At 38.9% G+C, this 21700-nt stretch overlaps 1 protein-coding gene across 1 annotated transcript in view; it reads left to right on the forward strand.

The window, feature by feature from the left end:
• The first annotated feature begins 365 nt into the window (after positions 1-365).
• The window catches only part of tsc22d2 (TSC22 domain family 2), a 41338-nt gene continuing 20003 nt past the window's right edge, over positions 366-21700 (forward strand). The window contains exon 1 of the mRNA XM_088349725.1: positions 366-2387. Within this exon, the coding sequence (XP_088205851.1) occupies positions 1006-2387 (1382 nt within the window). The 5' untranslated portion in view covers positions 366-1005. The remainder of the gene's footprint in view (positions 2388-21700) is intronic.

A 21700-nucleotide genomic window follows, 5' to 3' on the forward strand; every position in this document is an offset into this window, starting at 1 on the left:
TATTCAGAAACACACATTTAACTATTAAAAAATCAGAATAAAAACCCACAAATAAAAACAACCCTGTGAAATTTAAAAAAACGACTTCACTTTGCGTAGCCTTTATTACAGTAATTTGATCCTCAGAATTTAAAATTCTCTGTCGAACGTGTTTCGGAAATCACCCGGAAGTGACGACACTCCAGGAGGAAAATAAAAAGCCCTAATTCTAATATATTTCATAGTATGTATTCGTTTTCTTATAGATTGTGTTGTGGATTAAATATTTTGGAATAATTAAAAATATATTCTAGATATTTTATTTGAAAAGTTTTTAACGCCTGAGGGAACGTGTGTTGACATCTTTACCCAGGATGCACTTGGCTCTTGCCATCTTGTCTGGTGGGAGAGAGGCAACCAGGAGGCAAGCCAGCAGCCGTGAGCTTCCAGTTGCGGCGCTCTTGTGGCTATCTGTCAGCTAACAGACACAAGTAACTTACGACGCGACGAGGTTCATTTTTAATGACTTCCGACGGCCTTTTCCTCTTTTCTCTGCTGGACTACACTTTCTACTCGAATGGAGCCCAGAGGAATATTTTCAACATGATTCCACACCTGTTGGCATTGAGGCAGGCGAAAGTAGCTCACTTAAGCTAACTCGGCTAGTCGGCGTTCCTAAAAGAGCGAAAAGTGGGCTCACTAACTCGGGCCTGTCCCCGTCCGAAGTCCCGTGGACAGCTGCTAAAGAACTCGGACCAGACCCTGCTTGTAGCGGGCTCCCTAGGACATAAGGACGGCTGACCCGGTGTCAGGGAGAGGCCGGCGAGGGAGTGCCGTGACCGGACACCGCGGAACGTCTCAGTAGTTTGGAGTAAGTCTCGGACCGTGCTCGTGACTTTTCTCCTCAGCGAGAAGCAAACGGCATGGAAAAGTCCTGTGGCGGTACGTCTCTGACTATTGTCCTCCTCTAGTGAATTTAACAACAAGACTGGTACGTTTCGTGTTGGAATACGCGAAGCTTACAAAATGTCGAAAATGCCAGCGAAAAAGAAGAGTTGTTTCCAGATCACGAGTGTTACGCAGGCTCAGGTGGCGGCTAACAATACTGCAGACGACACTGAGAGTCTGGACGACCCGGACGAGTCTCGAACAGAGGACGTGTCTTCGGAAATATTTGATGTTTCACGCGTTGATCTGGCTGTGTGTGATAGGAGCTCGTCCGAGGAAACTTTAAACAATGTGGGAGATGCGCAGGACAGTCAGGCCGTTTTGACAGCTCCTGTCAATGGGAGTCTTGTCAATTATAAAAGTGCTTGCGGGGGTCGTGTGATCCCGAAGAATTCTTTAACAAGTGTGCCTGGGGCAGCATTAACGCAATCTATCGTCCCGGCTGCCTCTACCGCTGCAAATACCTGTAATTCTCGCTTTAGGGTCATTAAATTAGACCATGGTACTGGAGAGCCCTTCAAAAGGGGGAGATGGACTTGCACTGAGTTCCACGATAAAGATTCTGATTCAAGCGGGAATAGGACTTTAGACAACATCAAGCCAAATGTTACCATCGATCACAATGCTGAACGGGACAGTGGCATAGGGACCACAAGTACCACGGCGCACTCTACTATCTCTTCGTCCTCGCAGAGTTTGGAAAATTCCGTGGACGGCAGCCACTCTGCAACTAATCCCATTCATTCTTCAGAGACTGTGCAAAAAGGTTTTGGCTTTTTTCCCCAGATTGGGAGCGGGGCAAGTGCCTTCCAGCCCACGGGGTACTCAAATACTACAGTCGCAAAACAAACGCAACCTGCTCAGGTCAACGTGCAACCTGCTACTTCCCAAAGCGTCCTCTTGAATAACCTCATAGGTGCACACCAAGGTTCCCTACAGCAGAATTCTCTCATTATGCCCCCTGCTACTCAAGTCCAGCACTTTCCTTACTCAAACCACATTGCAAACCAGCCAGATTACCGGCAGCAGCACTTTGGTTCAAGCACTCTTCCCCTAAATCCTCATTCTGTGGGCCCCTCATCTCTTAGCATGCCAACTGGTTCAGTAGCCCAGGGCCTAGGTGTTGATGCACCCTCGGCCCTGGGCCTCCTGCTACAAATGGCACCAGGAGGTTCCCTGACACAGGTCAACACATCCTCTGTTGCCAGCAGTATCCTGCATTTGCCCACTACCACAAGCACCCCTACGGGTGGGTCAAGTCCACCGGGCCTTCCTGCTAGTTTTAGTAACCAGGCAGAAGATGTCCGGCCCAAATCTGAAGTCCTACCTCAGCCTAGTGGCAGCATGGTGCCAGGAAAAGACGGCGTGAAGCCTTTCATCACAGAGGGTCTCGGGCTTCCTAGTCCTGCTGTCAACAGCCTCTTTGGCATTCATATAACTATGGATGGTGACGAAGACAGGTAAGGTGTTTTGTGATCTGTACTTTTACAAAGAATGGCATTTAGTTACATGGGCACAGGTTGGTGCGAACGCTTGTTGCTTCTATACTTATCATGCGATTGACTGTTGATCAGTCCACTTGACTTCAGCTAGATTTCAATTCCCATAAGAGTTGTAAATATTTCCAAATGTCAGGGTATAATAATATTGAACCTCACGATACTATAGTCATCATATTTTTGGGGGGGATATGATATATATCTAAAAACAACCTAAAAATACTTTATCTAATTCTAAAAGAAATATTTACTACAAAGTCTAGTTTGTGGCCATGGCCAACTATCACACTCTCAGGTTTGAAATTTTTTTTCATATGAGAAAATATAAATTTAGTTTTGTTTTGATTGGGGTTTTTGTGTTTTTCTAAATGCAAAGCTGACCAATATAAGTTTTTGTCAATATCTCATCTTTAAAATCCTAATAAGAATACTTAAAATATTAAATGTAACCATGTACAGAGCTTTGAATATGTTTTGCGTTCTTATTGATTTGTGTTTTTGCTCATTTGTCCCTCCCTCTCAATGGTTTCAGAACTATTTGTACGTGAAAAAAATATTATTCCTGCAATTTAAGAAAATGAATTGTGCCACCAATTAAAATGCAATATTATTCTGAAATGTCCAACTATGGTTAATTAAATGTATTATTTTTATTAAGACACTACATTTCTGGAAAATCATTGCATCTTGCTTTATAATGTGCAGTAGTCAGAAATACAGTATTATGTTTGCGTTCTCTCAGGAAAGAAATAATGTAAAGAACAGCTGGTCGACCTGTCTAATTCAGGATTAGTGATGGAAAGTAGACTGACATCACTGCAGACCTGTGTAGCTATGACGATGTTGGCAGCCAGATAGGACATTTAATGGATGTTGAACAGGTCAGTTTTGCATTACTCACAGTCACACACTCATGCACACACCCATGAGCAGTACAGGGACCAACTAAATTGTGTGCGTGTGCTTGCGTATTTGTGTGTGTGAGTGTGTGTGCATGTGTAAAATGAAATTGCAGGGTGATGTGTGTTCTTTGGTCTGGTGCTCAAAGGTCTTTGTTGACATATCAGTGTAACTTGGTGTCGACTTGTTTCATGACTCAGATTTTGATGTTTTTTTTTTTTTTTTAATATAGTAAAGCCATTTCAATTTGCTACTTACAATATTTAGTTCAGACTCCTGTGCTTTGATGCAGCCATGTGTCTTCTCAAAATATCCAAGAAATTGAAATTAAATGATCTGCATTTATATAGCGCTTTTCAAGTCAAGACTTCCCAAAGCGCTTTACAATGTGCTACACATTTCCCAATAGCGGCCGTGCAGCCATGTAAGGCCCTAACCTGCTTATTGGGGGCATTAGGGGTTCAGTGTCTTACCCAAGGACCCTTCGACATGTAACGCGGAGGAACTGCGATCTTTTGAACCCAAGACGAGCGCGCTACCTCCTGAGCCACTGCCGCCCCGTAACGCTCTCTGAAGAACCATTAATTAATTTAGTAGGGGCAAATCATCTATTTTCACAAACTGCCAACTGAATCTTATTGTTAGTTTTTTAAATATTAATTTTAGATTTTTTCTATATATATCAGTTGCTGCCCTACTTAAGAACGAGATTGTACATAAGTTGAATTTGTTGTAAGTTGAATTTGTCCGTAAGTTGCTTCATTGCTATATTTTTTTATGTTTAAGGTTTGTATAAGTATGTTTAAGGATTGTGTAAGTAACCTGTATTGTTTTGTACTAAAAAAAGAAACATTTCATAAAATAATAAAGATAAATAAAGTTGAGTTTAACTTACTTTTGGGAGATGCGCTTCAAGATGTCCTCCGTGGTAAAATGTGGCAGAAAAAAGCGTTCTGACCATTTTCTCAACCGCATCAAGCTTTCTTACTCCACTTTAATTTCAAAAGAAACAGCACGCCTCTTCTTTATATTTCACACAAACCATATTGAATGAATTAAAAACGTCAAAGTTCTTAGCGCACTAGAGATACAGTACACAAAGTACTGTATATTTACAAACGAACTAGGAAGAAGAAGCCGGATTTCTTCTTTGTGGTGGATGCTGGGTGACCTCTCACAGCGCCACGTGACGGAAAGAAGCACTACAGTACTGTCCTTTACTCGGAAAAAGGTGCACACAATACAAAATCTAACTTGCAGCAATGTCCGGATATTTTTCGACATCCCGAAAAACGGTAAACGGTCTGCATTCATATAGCGCTTTTCAAGTCAATGAAGACCTCCCAAAGTGCTTTACAATGTGCTTCACACTTACCCATTCACACACACACACTCACTCACCAATAGCGGCCGTGTTCGGGTCTACCATTTTACGTAGGTCGAATGGTCGTAATTAGGGGAGCGTCTGCATCCAGCAATCAGTTATTCAATTACTGGTTTGTCTGGATGGGATGGAACATACGACCATCACAATTGCCACCCTACATGTTTCAAATCAGATAAGTCTGCCACTTCAAGCAAATACGGCAATGAACTTGGGCCCATTTGTGATAGATGACAAGTATTTTTTTATCACCATAAATCCTTGCACATGCACGCATGTTGAATGTCAGGGAAAGTGGCAATCTGATAAGAAGCGTTTTCTGAAACGTCAAGTTTCAAATTGTTTTACATCACTGTAGATAATGTGGGGGCTATTAAACTTTAGATCAGAGATGTCGGTCCCTTGTCTCTGGTCCAGATCCAGACTTTCTGTTCTCAGGTGGTCCGGATCAGTAAAAGAATGTTAACTTAAAATTCATTGTGGTTTGCCTGTATTATGCTTTATCATTCATCCTACTTTAGTAGCCTGCCTTACATATTATAATCATGGATGTCAAGGGATTTCTTTAAGCATAACCCATTTATTCAAAAACAGTAATAAAATAAAAATCATGTTTGGCATTGATTATGTTAACCGTTTTTTTTTTTTTTTAACAGTTGAGTGAATTTATTATACACCTGAACGAACTCACCAAGCTATACAATCTTAAGTGGGAGCTATAAAAATAATACAGCTTTTGCTTTACTTTTCTTATTGATTTGAAATGATTAAAAATGAAGTACAAAATAAAAGTTTTAGCAATGGGCTACATCAGAACACACTTGATTGTAAGCCGCACCCTGTAAAAAAAAAAAGAACATTTTGCAGATACATGAGCCGCACTGGACTATAAACCGTATGTGCCCACATTGAAACATGAGATATTTACAAAGACGGTACACAGAGAGAGTTTTAATAATATGCGGTACCTTAACGCGCAGAATGGCCCATCGGTGGGCAGCCGGACTTTTGATAAACTAATACGTTTGTGTACGATGTCAGCAGTCACTGAAATCCATCATGCCAAATGTCATTGGAAAGGTTAAACTCTGGCGATCAAAGATTATTTACTCATCAGAGAATCACTAACAGTCTGGCTCGAGATACCCCAAAACTATAAAGCCGGCGTAAGTCACCAGTACGTCCCTTGGCCGTCTTCAACTTCTTTGAATGTCCGCAAAAATGGCTTCCTTACATCAAGGACAATCCATATAATCCAACTGTGTAAAATATTTACTCCAAAATACACAAAAATGCTGACTGATAAATTGGAATCCGCCTTAAACATTTCTACTGTGTAGTAAGTTGCTTTTTGTAATCTGTTCGTTTCGCCACATTCTGTTTACGAATAAACAGACTTGTAAAATTATTCCCAAAAGATTCAGATTCAGATCTACTTTATTGTCATTCTAGTACACGTGTATACAGAACGAAATGTCGATACATCTGACCCGCACAGTTTCCTTGAATGTACAGATATAAATAAAATGTTGTATTGAGTTGGAGTATTGAGTACTAATAATATACTAAATAATTATGGCTATGTATAGTATTTTACAGTAGCGCAATAGTGCAAGAGGAGCAGCTAACCAGCTGTGCAAAATGGGCAGTCAGGTAAACAGTAACAATAACACTGTAACAATAACGCTGTAAGTACAATAGTGCAGAGAAACAGATGTGCAAGGAGTGGCTAGCTATAAAGAACTGCCAGTAGTGCAAAAAGTCAAACAAAACCAACCGATGTACAGATTAGCAGCAGTTTAGATTTACTATGTGTTTGATTGACCATTTAACACTCTAATGGACAGGGGGACAAGACTATTGTGGAACCTGGTGGTCCTGCACCGCACACTGCAGTACCTCTTCCCAGAGGCTAGCAGAGTGAACAGTCCATGATGGGGGTGAGAGGGTTCCCTGATAATATTCTTAGCTTGGGATAGGCAGCGCTTCTGGCCAATGTCCTGAATGGAGGGGAGAGAAGTCCCGATGATTTTCTCTGCTGTCCTCGTCACCCTCCTCACACTACCCCAGTCGGAAGCGCTGCAGCCTCCACACCACACAGAGATACAGCTGGTCAGGATACTCTCTATGGTGCCCCTGTAGAATGTGATGAGGGAGGGTGGGGGCAGGTGGGCTCTCCTCAAGGTAGTTAGCCCTTCCCTTTTAAATGGCACCTTTTTTATGATGAGGTTCTGTTCATGCTAGTTTTTTTTCTATGCACAAAGTGCAAAAGGACATTAAACTTGCGTCTTCCTTGGCACATATATTCCACCTGTCTCACTCTTGCTGCTCCGGCACCTCTCGCGGCCATTAGAAAAAAAATGCATAAATTGGCCGTATCATTGCATAAGATGGAGGGTTGAAAGCTTGGGGGAAAAACGGCTTATAGTCTGAATTTTACAGTACTAAGCTGGGCCTACTAAAGTTAAGAATATATCCTTTACTTTTGGTTTGTATTTATTGAAAAAAAACATCATTACTTGGGATAGAATTATTTTTTACATTCTCAGACATTTATTACGAAACATATTAAATCATCCAACAGGCCAGGTCCTGCTTTAGATGGAGGACGATTAATCAGAAAAACACTGAGATTTTGTATTATTGTTACATTTAATGGTATAATGGCTTTAACCCCTTAACATTGCTGTAAAATTCCCCTAAAATCCCAAGCCAAGGTGTTCCCAAAGTAAATTGAATGCTGTTTTTAAACCATTTGCAGAATATGGACATTTTTTGTCTATTTTGAAAGGTAAGATTCTGAAGTTTTATCCAAAACTGAAATAATCACTAACTTTGAGTAGTCTGAGTTGAAACACACAAAAATATACGTTTTTTTATTCTCGCTTGGATTTCTTTTTTTGTCACTGAGTGTAGCATGGGCATCTTAGCTGGAATACAGGTGAAACAATAGCTTGACGCCTTACCTGGTACCTTGTCAAATTTAATCACAATATGAAAAACCATTATCATTATAGACGACCAGTTTACAACGCTATAACCTTTGCTAATTTGTAATTTACTTTGGCTAGTTTTTTTAGACATTTCAAAGAGTTGTAAATGTTTCACTTTTCTTTGTAGAAGTCAAATCAATTATTGTGCACCCGCGCACGTAATAATGGTGTGTATAAATAATGTGTACAAATGAATCACAAATTTCTTTGCACACGTTTGATTTTGGCTCTGATTTAAATACTCATCAAAGAATGGTACACAATTATTGAGAAGATTTAATTTTCATTCGAATTGGTTTCTACTGGCCAAAGATATTCGGACCAACTTGAGGCAATCTTCCCTAAATCAAACAGGCCCGTATAGGCTAATGTTAATAAAGCCTGCTATTGGCCAAGAGTGGTGTTAATCGAAAGGTCAGAGGCTTACTACCGTATTAAGAATAATTTTACGAGTCTGTTTATTTTTAAAGGGGATTTTTGAAATGGAAACGAACGAATTACAAAAAAGGAACGTTGAACGAAGCAGACATGCTTTTAGGCAGATTTCTCTTTTAACTCTGTCGACATTATCATGTTTTATGGAATAAATATTCTACACTGTTGGATTATTCGGATTGTCCTGGATGTAACAAAGCCATTTTGCGTACATTCAACAAATTTGATGACAACCAGTGGACGTAATTGGTGATTTACGCTGGCTTTACAGTCAGTATTCAGGTATCTTGTTTAAGACCGATCATGATGTTTCTGTGATGAGTATATTTTAAAATGTCATCATATCTTGAATCCCATGTTTGAGCTCTCCAATGATATGTGGCATGATGTAGTTCAGTGACTGGTGACATCGGACGGACACATATTTGTTTATCAAAAGTCCGGCTGTGTGCCGAATGGCCGTTGGAACGTTAAGGGGTTAAAAATCATTTAGTGTCACTGCTGTTGTTTTTTTATTTGATCCGTGGATCACATAATGTCTAAAAACTGAGTGCTTTGCCTTGATAACTAATCAACTTAAAAAATGAAATTCCTTTATCCATTTTCATTATCCTTGGCGCAGTACCACTTTTGTAGTCAAGTAAAACAATATTATAACACACTTTAAATGTACTTGCTTAATATGTTGGAAGTGTTTTTCACCCATCACCATCCATCATATGTTTGATATTATATAGCATATTTTGTGTGTATGCTGCTGTAATTAGATTGGAAGAACCTTATTAATCAATGATTTAGATTTTGTACATGTCTAACTCAGCTAGAAGTGCAAACGTTTTCCAGTAGACTCCTAAAAAAAGACAATGAAAGGCTTCCACATTGGTGAGATACCAGGATGTGCACCACATGTTTTTGTAGTGCCATGCATGCCCCTCCCTCCATTTTCCCTCTTGGCAGTTTGACAGTAAGGGGCAGGAGGACGTATAGATGGTGTGCATTGGTGAGTCGAACCGGGGAATGTGATGTGTTAGGGGTGGCAAATAGTTTGCTGCAATAGCCTGGGCACAAGGGAAAAGCTCATTTTCCACTGATAGCTGGACTGCATTTACTTCCCATAGACAAATTCTTGGGGCCCTGAAAGGCGTAGCTTGTAAGCTTCAGATGTTGGCTTCCTGCTAGTTTGTTTCTGTTCAATTAGCCGAATGTGGCTAATCTGAATTTTTCCTCTCAAATACTCACTTTGGTCTCCCTTTAGATGTGCCCTTTAGCAGTTTTAAGGCTGATTATGACATAGTTGTACTCAACTCGCAAGCAGTTACAAAACTAATACAATTTAATACATTTTTTTAATGGTTGATGTTCTAAAGGTATTTCTCAGAAAATTAGAATATTGAGATAGTTATTTTAAGCAATAAAAACATCATACATGCAGGATTTATTTCAAATCAACTGAAATATATCCTGTCTTTATTGTATTAATATTCGCAACCATGGCAAAAACTAAAATATCACATTTCAAAATATTAAAATATCGTAAAAATTATACAGTAGTCAAGTTGTCATAAATACCGACACAACTTACTGAAACTATTCACACACAAAAATTCTTACAAGAATTTTTTTTTGGTTTGAACAAATTTATTGACACTAATAACAGAAAACAATCATGACAATCTCAACAGCAATTAAGCACATTCACAATATTATATTCCAATATGACGTTTTTAACAGCAAACACAATGTGAGGTTTGAACAACTCTTCTCGAAAATCTTATTAGCAATCAAGCATATTGACTGTTTTTTTTAAAGAAATACTTTTAAATTAAAAGTTTTTTCCACAGTATTGAATTTATTAAATGCAATTTTGCCATTCCTTTAACTTACGGTTCCTGATTTTTAAATGGCCTTGAGGAGGCACCTCATCCTGGTTTCGAGTACAAGTGCGAGTACCGCTACAAATAAAAGGCTGGTATCCTCACTCTGCCATCCTGTTTTAAAAAATAGATGAATTAAATATTGATTTTTTTATGGCATTCTAATAAATTGTTTTTACTTTGTTATATTGATGGTGTTTTTTTGATGGTTGTAAAGTACACAATTTTTAGTGGAACGTCTCATCTCATTAGCTGCACCGCTTATCCTCAGTAGGGTCGCGGGGGTGCTGGAGCCCATCCCAGCAATCATCGGGCGGTGGGCAGGGGACACCCTGAACTGGTTGCCAGCCAATTGCAGGGCACACGGGGACAGACAACTCACTCGCTCATTCACACCTAGGGACAATTTGGACCGGCCAATTCACCTGAGGAAACCGGAGTGCCCGGAGGAAACCCACGCAAGCACGGGGAGAACATACAAACTCCGCACAGGAAGTCTGGAGCTGGATTTGAACCCACGCAGGAGGTTCCCAAGACATGAACTGTGCCGCACATGCGCTAACCACTGCGCCACCGTGCTGCCCGTCAGTGGAATGTACCATTCATAAATTACAAAAAGTAAGAATCCATTGTGCTAACGTTGTGATTTCATAGTTATAAAAAAAACTAGTTGATAACTTGTTGATTTAAGTATATTCCATAAATGGATGGATTGGTTTATATGGATGATTGGTTGTGTCCTGAGGTGAGTGGTGTAGACTGAATACTTTAATTGCACTTTGCTGCGTTTGCGGTTTGAAGAACATGTCTTCAAAATGTTGAATTTGAGTGACAGCCACACTCTTAATGACACTAGTTGGTTTGAACATTTTTTATTGACACTTTTAACAGCAATTAAACACATTCACAATTTCATTATATCATATTCTAACAATATGGATCATTATGGAAATGGGATTTTTGGGAAAATAAAAAAAGCCAATGTTTACAGGGCAATACTATAGGGGCACAGTTCTGTCTTCTCAAGTGCGTTTTCTTCCCTCCTTCCAAAGCAGCATCCTCCAGTCCTTTGCCCGGGATGCTCAGATGGGTCCTCTAGTACTTAAATACATGACTTAAATTTATATTTTCTATCTCAATATGTGAAAACCCACCTGTAATTAATAGGAGACATTTGGTGATAGTCAGTGGCGGTTATGTGGCTGGAAATAAGTGGGGCCAATGGTGTGAGTGCAAGTCACTCGGTGTTCCTTTGGTAGTCCTGAATGGAGAGCTAAGCAAATTGAATTTGTTTCGTTCATCCATAGATCACATGCTTGTATTTGTTGTCCCTTACATGTAAACTCTGCATGCTGAAAATTAAAGCTTGAAACAGGTTTGCGTTTGGATAGGATAGGTTTTTATTGGAACACCCAAATACACATGTAAGACATTGCAACCAGACAAGAGCGTTAACACATAAAATGGCATGATAACTAACACTCATATTCGTGAGAGCAGGCCACTAAATATGTTGCATGCTTGTCCAGGAATGAGAATTGTGTTAAAACCGCTAGTGTTTAAAGTGGTACCCCTACATACAAGCTTAGTTTATTCTAGGATCATGCTCGCAACTCGAATTGCTTATGTAATGAGAATTTTTTTCCCGATATAAAGAAAAAATAATCGTCCATTCCCAACATCCCAAAAGGATCTAGAGGAGTGCAACTTTTGATGATACCTAAGCACTTGCTTTACACTTAAGTCACTATAACTTTATATTAAATTTAACATTCTATTTTTTTACAGCACCATTTTAGAAAAAAAAAAAAACTTTTTTGCACATTCAGTCTTTAACAGTCTCTCAAGGTTGCCTCGGGGACTGCTTGTGAACTGGATTTACCTCCATAAAGCTAGGTAGATTTTTGTCAAGAAAAACTAGCGAAATTCCTCGTTCTAGAGGTGCTCGTATAAAGAGGTACCACGGTACTGACTTTTTTAAAATGCTCTCACACCAGAACTGGTTCAGCCCCTCTTTTGATTGGTTACAGTATGTTAAGTATGCACGGTTTGTTTCAAAGGGACTCCTAGGACCAAAGAGAACCTGTTGACAGATGCTTGTTACCAGCCTGTACTTGATACCTAAGTGGAGCTATGTTGGGCAATGTGTGACATTCCATTGTGTGTGTCACACCTTCACCGAGGGATGTTTACAATCAATTGGCTAATCACCTATCATGCTAATTTTGATGTAGTCTTTATTTATTTATTTATTTATTTTTACTGGTTGAATCCCATTTATCAGAAGAGAGGAACAATCAACTCATGTAAATGGGTATCAATAGAAGAATTTGTAACACATTTAAGTATTCTCTGAAATGATGCAAAACACAAAGCGATTTAATTTCTAAAGTCTGACCGTATATTTCTCCATTTTGTCTGAGATGGGTGATCACCTCCTTTAGTTGCTTCATTTGTTTGAGTTGATGATCCCCATGTCCTGAAAGTAAATTAGAAGGACAAATCTTGTGCTACACAAGTTGAAAATTTCTATTTGAAAGTTATCTAGATATATGTACACAACAATATCTCATCGCCTCCTTTGAGGTTTACCTTCTGTCATGAAGAAATAGTTGCTGTTGTGTCTGACCTATATACAGCATCGTGAGTCATGTAGACTTGGACTTTAGTAAACCAGATGCTCTATTTTCCCTAGAAATGGTCCAGTAATACATTAGAATTCATAAAGCCCACAGTTTTACTTGTTTATAGTTTATGGCTAGTTCAAGACATTTAAAATCAGAGCTTGTGCCTTTTTATGAAAGAAGTATTTCACCATTTCTCTAAATATAGTTGTCATAGACATACACTTTTGTAGAGTGCAAATCTGGAACAAGGGATGTTTCAGTGTCTCAGCCCCCTGAGACAGAAATGTCTGAGTCGTTACTAATGAGGATGTGAAGAAAGCATGGCAGCCAGCTGCAGTTGAGTCACCCATTCTCTCTGTGCGCTCTCTTGCTTTTCAATGGGTGTCATCGACTGATCTGATTCACTGTGGCCTGTAGAGTACAGTATATGACTGTGTGCGCGTGTGCGCGTAGAAGGGCAAGGGTCAGAATTGCTGAAAAATTACTTTTTATGTTCCAAGAATCTGTTGCCTCCTGTGCCTGGTCAAATACTTCACCTACCTTTTTCATTCGTCCATTTCTTACAATATCACCTTGCTTGACTTCAGTCATCATCATTTTTAGTTAGTTCACGATTGGATTCATCCACTCAGTCTTCGGACTTAAATGTAACTAAGAGTAAGTGGATATGACTCACTGTGGCAGGATGTACTGCCGATGTCTGATTCATGCCCTAGAAAATAACCTGAACAAGTGCATTTGCTTCTCAATAAATCAGACCAGCTGTTTATTTCTAGCTTGTCATCTACCATTATTTACAATTAGAAATGATGTAATGTGGCTTTTACTGAAGTTAAAGTTGGAAATGGAAGTTGTAATTTTACTTCACACATTAGTGTGTTCAATTACTGACTTGTCCCATGTCAAAGAGCCCATTTCAATAAGTAATCTGAAAGCAGGAAATATTAACTATAAGGGAAATTTAGTATTACACAAAGTATAGGGATATTTTGTCATATAGTTTGTTAAAAATAAAGGCTCACGAATGCTGCCAATGACGCAACTGCAGGTCTGGACGCAGAAAGGGAAGTGTCACATTGGCATAAGATTTATTAACTTTGGTTTGTTAACGCAATGTCCACAGGACACGCCCGGTGTACGGTATGCAAAAAGGAGTCGTGATTTGTCACAGGAAGCTGTTAGTCTTTGAACTTACCCACAAGAACGAATGCCAAGGCAACTTATAAGTCACAAAGTTTTGAGTCATTATAGAACATATGGGACTAGATTCGGATATGGCACAGTCTGAGTTGTTTTTCTTTGCTATACTAATAATGTTCCTTTGTATTTTTTGAAGTATTGGCAGCGGTATTCTCAGTTGACACAGGCGTCATAGAGTGAGAGAATGAAGTTAAACAAAATAAAGGAGAGGTTTGCTGCCTTGGGCTGTTACTACTCGGCGTTTTGTTGAATGACCTGCGTGTAGTGGTAATATAGTGACATATCCAGTACATCAATAATTATGTGTGGGCTGAGATTAAAAAAAAAATGCTCAGAACTGTGTGACAAAGTTTGCTCATTTTGCTTTTCTGTATATCAAATCTGAGCCACTCGCCCTAACTCTTTGGCACCCAATTTATACGCCTAAATCTATCTGTAGAGGGCAGTAATTCACTTTGTTAAAGGACGAAACATCTGTTCGAAAATGTTAATTTTTTGAAAATTTGAAGTCACACCTTTATATCCAATGGCATCTAGGCAATACAGCAGGATGATGACTCTTTCAAACATAGCGCCATACACTTCATGTTTTGAGAGTATAGCTAATTAGTTATTAGACCAAGGTTAAACACTGCCTGATTCGATAGCGGATGAACTCATTGATATCACAACAACATATTTTCACATGAAATAATATTGAAAATTTAAACTGCCAGGGCTAAACTCTTGTATTCATAAAGCCCTCCATAATTTATTTCCCTCTTTTGAAAATTCGGTAGGGCAAAAAATTATACAAGTATAGCTTGTTTGCTAAACACACGCAAGGTTGGTCCAAATGGATGTCTTGTGGGGTAGGAATAAAGGTATGCTGATTGTGGTGTGAAAGAGGTACATGTGTTGTCATCAACAAACTACAGTAGATTGCAAATGTTCCACTGGGCATTAATTTACTACACTAACATTTCTTTGACTGTTGTTGCTTTTCATGAATGCAATTTAATTTCTAATTATTTGAGCAGATAAACCATTTCTAAAAAGAAAATAATACATCAATTATTTTTCACAACTGAATATTACTAGCCAAATAGACTACTAACTTACACACTTAACAAAAAAAATGAATAACAAAAAATGATCTTGATAACTTACTGTTCAAAAGGCTTTAACAACATGTCTATTGCCACTGTTCATCTAGAACGTATAAAAGGGCTCGAAATGTTTGCTCTGAAATTGTACAGAGCTCCCAGACTCAAAAACACTGCATCAACTGCAGTGAAATCCTAAATTTCTGGTTTAATTATAAATAGTCCAATACTTTTGAGTGTACATCTTCATCTGGTTTGGGAATGCATTGGGATTCCTTGAGGAGAACTAGTCATAGTGAGTAGGTAGAGGAACCTCTGGATCGCATTACTTAGAGCTATAAAACTTAAAGTGGAATTTAAAGGTTGTCTTGATTGACATGCAAGCATCCCAAATACTCAGCTTTTATTATGTCATGGCTTGGCTGATAAGTGTTGAATGAATTGGTTGCATCACGATATCATGTGACTCTGCTGATCTTAATTGTATTTATATACCGTAGCACTCTATTGTGCTTTACCTGGGAAGACGCACCTCAATGTTTACTTCACTTGTACGCTTGACTGCATTCTAAATATTTTCTGTAAGCACCTCTAAAATAAGGACCTGTGTCTTTGCCAGCAGAGCTCCTATGCTCACAAACTTCTTTCACTGTTCCTATAAAACTAGGTATTTGGCTTGTTAAAAAGCTTGTGCTCATAGGTTTTGTGTTGGAGTATGTAGTTAGTAAGGTTTTAAAACTCTTCATATGTTCATTAAATCTCCAAATCTAAAACTCACAGCGCTGGCATACATCCCTAATTAAATTCAGAAATTGCTAATTTTTTTCGTGTTACTGGGAATCTTTTTTAGTTTTGAACCCTCATTTTCAATGTATATTTAAACACTTTTCAGAGCACTGTTGTGCTTTTGTCATATCACCCCAAGTACTTCTTCAACTAGTTTAACGGCGGCTGGCAACCATCACTTTGGTCCATCACCGCCCCACCCCCAAGTATTAAGATATTGACTAAACCTTTTCAACAAACATCTACTCTAATACCTTACAGGTAGACAATGTTTTCTTCTGACAAATGGTACGAGTTACCTGATTATTTGAACCACTGTAGTGTGTCACAATGATTTTAAATATATCTCTATTCATTTACACTATTTCATTTGACTTCCTGTTGTGTATTTGTGTCATAAGACACCTCGACTCGTCCACTTAATTTTAATCCTGCTGCCCCCCCCAAAAATGCTGTCTTACTCACTTCATTTCTTTTCTGAAAACTTTCATAAGTCCATGTCCACGTTTTAAACTTTCTGCCATATTTTCCTGCCTAGCAATTTATGAGGGTCCAAATTGTCAACAACTAGCATGAGTTTGGTTGTGCTTACATGTTTGTTTTTGTGGGCAGGAGTATGGGCCTCAGTAGCCATGGTATCCCAACACACTACTAAAATTAGTCCGCCATTACCATTTTATTACTTTGACATTTATATGATTCAATAGTGCCATTTACAAACATGTAGCTCAGTTTATTTGATGATGTGAGAACAGATCACAATATTATGACACAGCTTACGTAATGTTTGTTGACGGTGGCTATTTTGAAAATAGGGAGAATCACCTTACATGTGACGAAAGTTGTGACTTGCAAAGTATCTCACCTGAAATACAATTGGTACAATAATGCAGAATGCTACCAAATATATTTTGAATTTACCTCAACATGCTCATGGGTTTGATTATTTCTCTTGCTTTTATAAATGTCCACATTGTTAAAATGTTTAAGTACATTTGCTTTAAGAACTGGCATGAATAATTTGTTTGTGTCTTTGCTACTATTATTAATAGCAATGGTTGATTTCATTAATAGGTCTATTGTAAGCCTGGCAAATAACGAGAAAACGCCATGTCATTGAATCGTTATAATGCACAGAGATTAGTAGCTGGCCATCACGTCACTCTTATAAATCCCCACATATTTGGTGACACCTGTAGCTACTTGTAAGCCATCAGTTATAATGTTTTGGCAGTCTTGACCTACTCGTCATCAAGATTTACTTTCCTTTGCAATAGGGCTGCACTATAAACCGAAATCTAATCGGCATTGCGACGTAACGTGGTGTGATTGTCTAATCACATAACACTGCGATTTTTTTCAAGGATTTATAGACAGCAACCCTAACAATATTCCCTAAAATAGGATGCTATTTAGTTGAATTCAACATATTATTAATCCTGTAAAATTCACCTAAAATCTCAATCCAAGACATACCCAAAGTAAATTGAAGGCTGTTGTTGAACCGTTTGGAGAATCTGGATGGTTTTGGTCTCTTTGAAATGCAATGCTCCGAAGTTTTGTCCCCAACTGAAATAATCACTGCAAGTGCTATTGACATTGAACAATCTAAGTTGGAACACACAGAAAAGGAAGCCTTTTTTTCCTCGCCTGAATTAATTTTTTTGCAATCACAAGATGAGTGTAGCGTGGGCATTTTAGGTGGAAAACCGTTGGGGCAAATGCATGAAGCCTTACCTGGCCCCAGTTCAAACTCAATCACAGTCGGAAAAACTAAACATTAGTATTTTGCACGTTTTTTCTAATGGTATGTCTAGGCGTTTCCAAAAGTGGCCGTTTGGAGACTCCAAAAGGACCAGTGACTGGTGACATCATACGGACACGTCGTTGCTTCCCAACAGTGGGACGGATCGCAGCCGTGTCAATAGTGTTAACCCCATGGGTTTTTATACTTCAAAAATCTTTGAAAGTAAAAAAGTTACAATATTTCCAAATTGCAGGTATTCCTCATAAAACAAGTATATGACATGAAGCCATTAGTATTTTTTTGTTTCCTAATTATTGACCCCACTCATGCAAGTATTTATCTACTGTTAGGTCATGCATCCAAGGGTTGAGTACTTGCAAAAAAAAAACAAAATTGGCACAGAAAATGCGCTTTACTTTTAAAATCTAAAATCGCATTAAAATTGCAATACTGGTCTGAAAAATCGCAATTTTGTTTTTTCTCAAAATCGTGCAGCCCTACCATGCAATGTGCATAGTGACAAAGGGTTTTTAGGAGCATTGCAAGGATGTTGATTATTTTGAGCAAATAAAGGCTCTGGTAGATATGCAGTTTTCAGTGAAGGCTGTCATTTATATCATAGGAACAGTGCATTATTACTCATGTATTGTACCTCCTGTATATACAGTGTATAGCAGTTCTTTTTCTGTATTACAGTTGCCTATAGAACAGTTGTATCTATTCATGTTGTTATGAATGGAATGTAACTAAAGTAAAATACTGTTGTTGGTATGAACAAAGATATTCAAACCAGTTTGACATGACTGTTGTTGATATTTACGTAGCTATGCTATATACCATTTCTATGATGCGAGACCAATCCATTTTTCGAGCCCCTTTTCAAGTCTATTTTAATTTCTTCAAGCTGGGGTTTCTGAGTTTTTCCTTTCCCCAGATGTAGGTTACAGATCATGGGATGCAGTAATGGTCATCTGCGCAGCCCTTTTAGACTTTTTGTGATTAAGGGCTATACAAATAAACATGACTTGACGTGACTTGACTGTGATTGCCATCTTGGTTGGGCATGATGCCATCACAAATAGAAAATGCTCATAATAATAATAATTTCCTTTGTATTGTCATTCTTTGTAACAATGTACACAGAACGAAATGTCGATAAATCTGACCCGTTGTAGCGAGTCGATGCAGCCGCAGCCAGAGGGCGCCGCCATTATACCAATTAGGTATGTCTCGGTCGAGGCGCGAACCAGCGACCTCCCAGTCTCAAAGCGGGCACACTACCATCTAGGCTACTGAGCTGGTCTCATGACTATAAAGGATAAGATAAAGAAACAGATCAGTGGAAACTCTGAACACTTTTGTCGTGTGTGTGCGTGCGTGCGTGTGTGTGTGTGCGTGTGTTATATATACATAAAATTAGTGAATAAAAAAGTATTTGAACACCCTGCTATTTTGGTATTTCTACCACTTACTGTATAAATCATGTAGGGGTCTGATATTTTCATCATAGGTGCATACCCACTTGCTGAGAGATTAACTAAAAAGAAAAATCCAGAAATCACAATGCATTTTTTAACAATTTATTTGGGTGATACAGCTACAAATTAGTTGAACACCTGTGTATCATCTAGAATTCTGACCCTGAAAGACTCCGCCCGTTAGAAGTCCACCTGCACTCCATGTATCTTCCCAAATCAGATGTACCTGTTTGAGGTCGTTAGCTGCATAAAGACACCTATCCAGCACATATAATCAGTAAGACTTTATTTTGTAACATGGCGAAGACCAAAGAGCTGTCCAAAGACACCAGAGACAAAATTTTACACCTCCACAAGGCTGAAAAGGGCTACGGAGCAATTGCCAAGCAGCTTGGTGAAAAAAGGTCCACTGTTGGAGCAATCATTAGAAAATGGAATAAGCTAAACGTGACGGCCAATCTCCATCAGAGTGGAGCCCCCATGCAAGATATCACTTTGTGGGGCCTCAATGATTCTAAGAAAGGTGAGGAATTAGGGCGACATTGGCTCAAGAGGTCACAGGTTCGATTCCCGGCTCCTCCGAGTTATATGTCCAAGTGTCCTTGGGCAAGACACTGAATTCCCAAGGCCCCCGAGAGCAGGTAGTTGCATGGCTGACCCTGCTATCTGTCAGTTAGTGTGCAGTCAGAGCATTAAAGATGGGCCGTGGCTGGGTCTTCCAACACGACAACAAACCGAAGCACACAACCAGGAAAACAAGGAGTGGCTCCCCAAGAAGCATACCAAGGTTTTAGGATGGCGTAGCCAGTCTCCAGACTTGGACCCAACCGAAAATCTTTAGGGGGAGCTCGAACTCCGTGTTCCTTAGCGACAGCCCAGAAACCTGACTGATCTAGAGAAGATCTTTGTAGAGGAGTGGGCCAAGATCCCTCCTGCAGTGTGTGCAAACCTGGTGAAAAACCACAGGAAACGTTTGACCTCTGTAATGGCAAACAAAGGTTACTGTACCAAATATTAAAATTTGTTTTATCAGGTGTGCAAACAATTATTTGCAGTTATATTACACAAATAAATCATTAAAAAAATAATGCATTCTGATTTCTGGATTTTTCTTTTTAGTTTAACTCTCACAGTGGACATGACCTATGATGGAATTTTCATACCCCACCATGATTTCTAAGTGGGGTGAATAGCAAAATAACAGGGTGTTTAAATACTTAATTTCTTCACTGTTTATATAGATAAGTGTGTGTCTTTGCACAGTATGTCACAGAAGTCGGTACACCCCTCACATTTCTGCAGAGATTTCATCATGTTTAACTGGACAACGCTGAAGAAAAATTGCTTTGACATAAAAAAAGGTAGTCCATGTAAAGTTTATATTCCAGGGTAAATTTACTGCCACCCTCAAAAAACTTTAAATATAGCCATTAGTAAATAAAAACCCCAGAAACAAAAGTGAGTACACCATAAAGTAAAAGTTCCTGGAATTGAATATTGTGTGGCTGCTATGATTTTGCAGAACCACCTTATTGCTCCTGGCTATGGATTTCACCAGAGCCTCACAGATTGCCACTGGAATTCTCTTCCACCATGCCATGACAACATGACTGAGCTGGGGGATATTTGAGGTCTTGTGCTTCTGCTTGAGAATTCCCTAAAGAGGTTCTATTGGGTTAAGATCTGGAGACGAACTTGGCCATTCCATCCCCTTAGCCCAGACCTGGGCACTCCGGTCCTGGAGGGCCATACGTCCTGCCAGATTTTGAAGTTTGCTCTTCTTTAACTCAGGTGATACAAATTATAACCTCGTTAGCAAGCTAGCAAGTGCTCGTTACCGATACTGGTGATTGGAATCACCTGTATTGGATCAGAGAAACCTCAAAAATCATGCAGAACATACGGCCCTCCAGGACCAGAGTGCCCAGGTCTGCCTTAGCCCCTTTAGCAATGCCTTGGTCATTTTGGAGGTGTATTTGGGGTCATTGTCAGGCTGAAACATTGCCTTGCAACCCAGTTTTTTTTTGTCTTAATCTTGTCTCATCAGACCAGGGGATATCCTTTCATTTTGTCAAAACAATGTTTCTTCAGTGAGTGTCTATAAAAGTTTCTGCAGAAATGTGAGGAGTGTAGTCACTTCTGTGACATTACTTTATATAACCTTTTAAAAGTAAAGACTTGTGGTGTACAAAACAAAATAAATTATATTGGTCCTTTTCTAGGTTAGACTTGCAAAATTACTGTAAACATCTAAGAATTTCATCTGGATAGTTTGAGGGTGAACAGGGATCTGAAAGTCTTTTTGCTCCAGGGTAGCTCTTTTAAGATTTTTACCCAAGCTTGTCCTATTTGTTAGATGAAAATTAACCCAAAAACTGAATGGTCCTGACTTACCAAAAATTTGAACCTTTTGAATCAGGTGGCTTTGAATTTTCACTATCACTTCATGACAGTGGAGTAAAGAACTAATGTATATAACCCTTAAGAAACCATTTCAAAAGGTAACCACAGATTAAATAACATCAAATGATTTCTCCACTCTAAAATGGTTTAATCAATTAAAACTCAACTGAAATAGTATTTTTCTTCAAAAATAAAAATAAAAAACATGTGCTAACCGGCTTGGCATACTTAAAGTACCTCACCCAATCCTATTCATTTGAATCACTCTTCTAAGAAGTTGAGTAGATAATTTTGAATGGCTTACTGGGCCTGAGTTACGCCCTTTATGTATTGTGCCAAATTCTCATTTTAAACCTGCTGAG

This window comes from Urocampus carinirostris, chromosome 12, assembly GCF_059441175.1.
Source record: "Urocampus carinirostris isolate Australia breed hairy pipefish chromosome 12, RoL_Ucar_1.0, whole genome shotgun sequence".
Lineage (NCBI taxonomy): Eukaryota > Metazoa > Chordata > Actinopteri > Syngnathiformes > Syngnathidae > Urocampus > Urocampus carinirostris.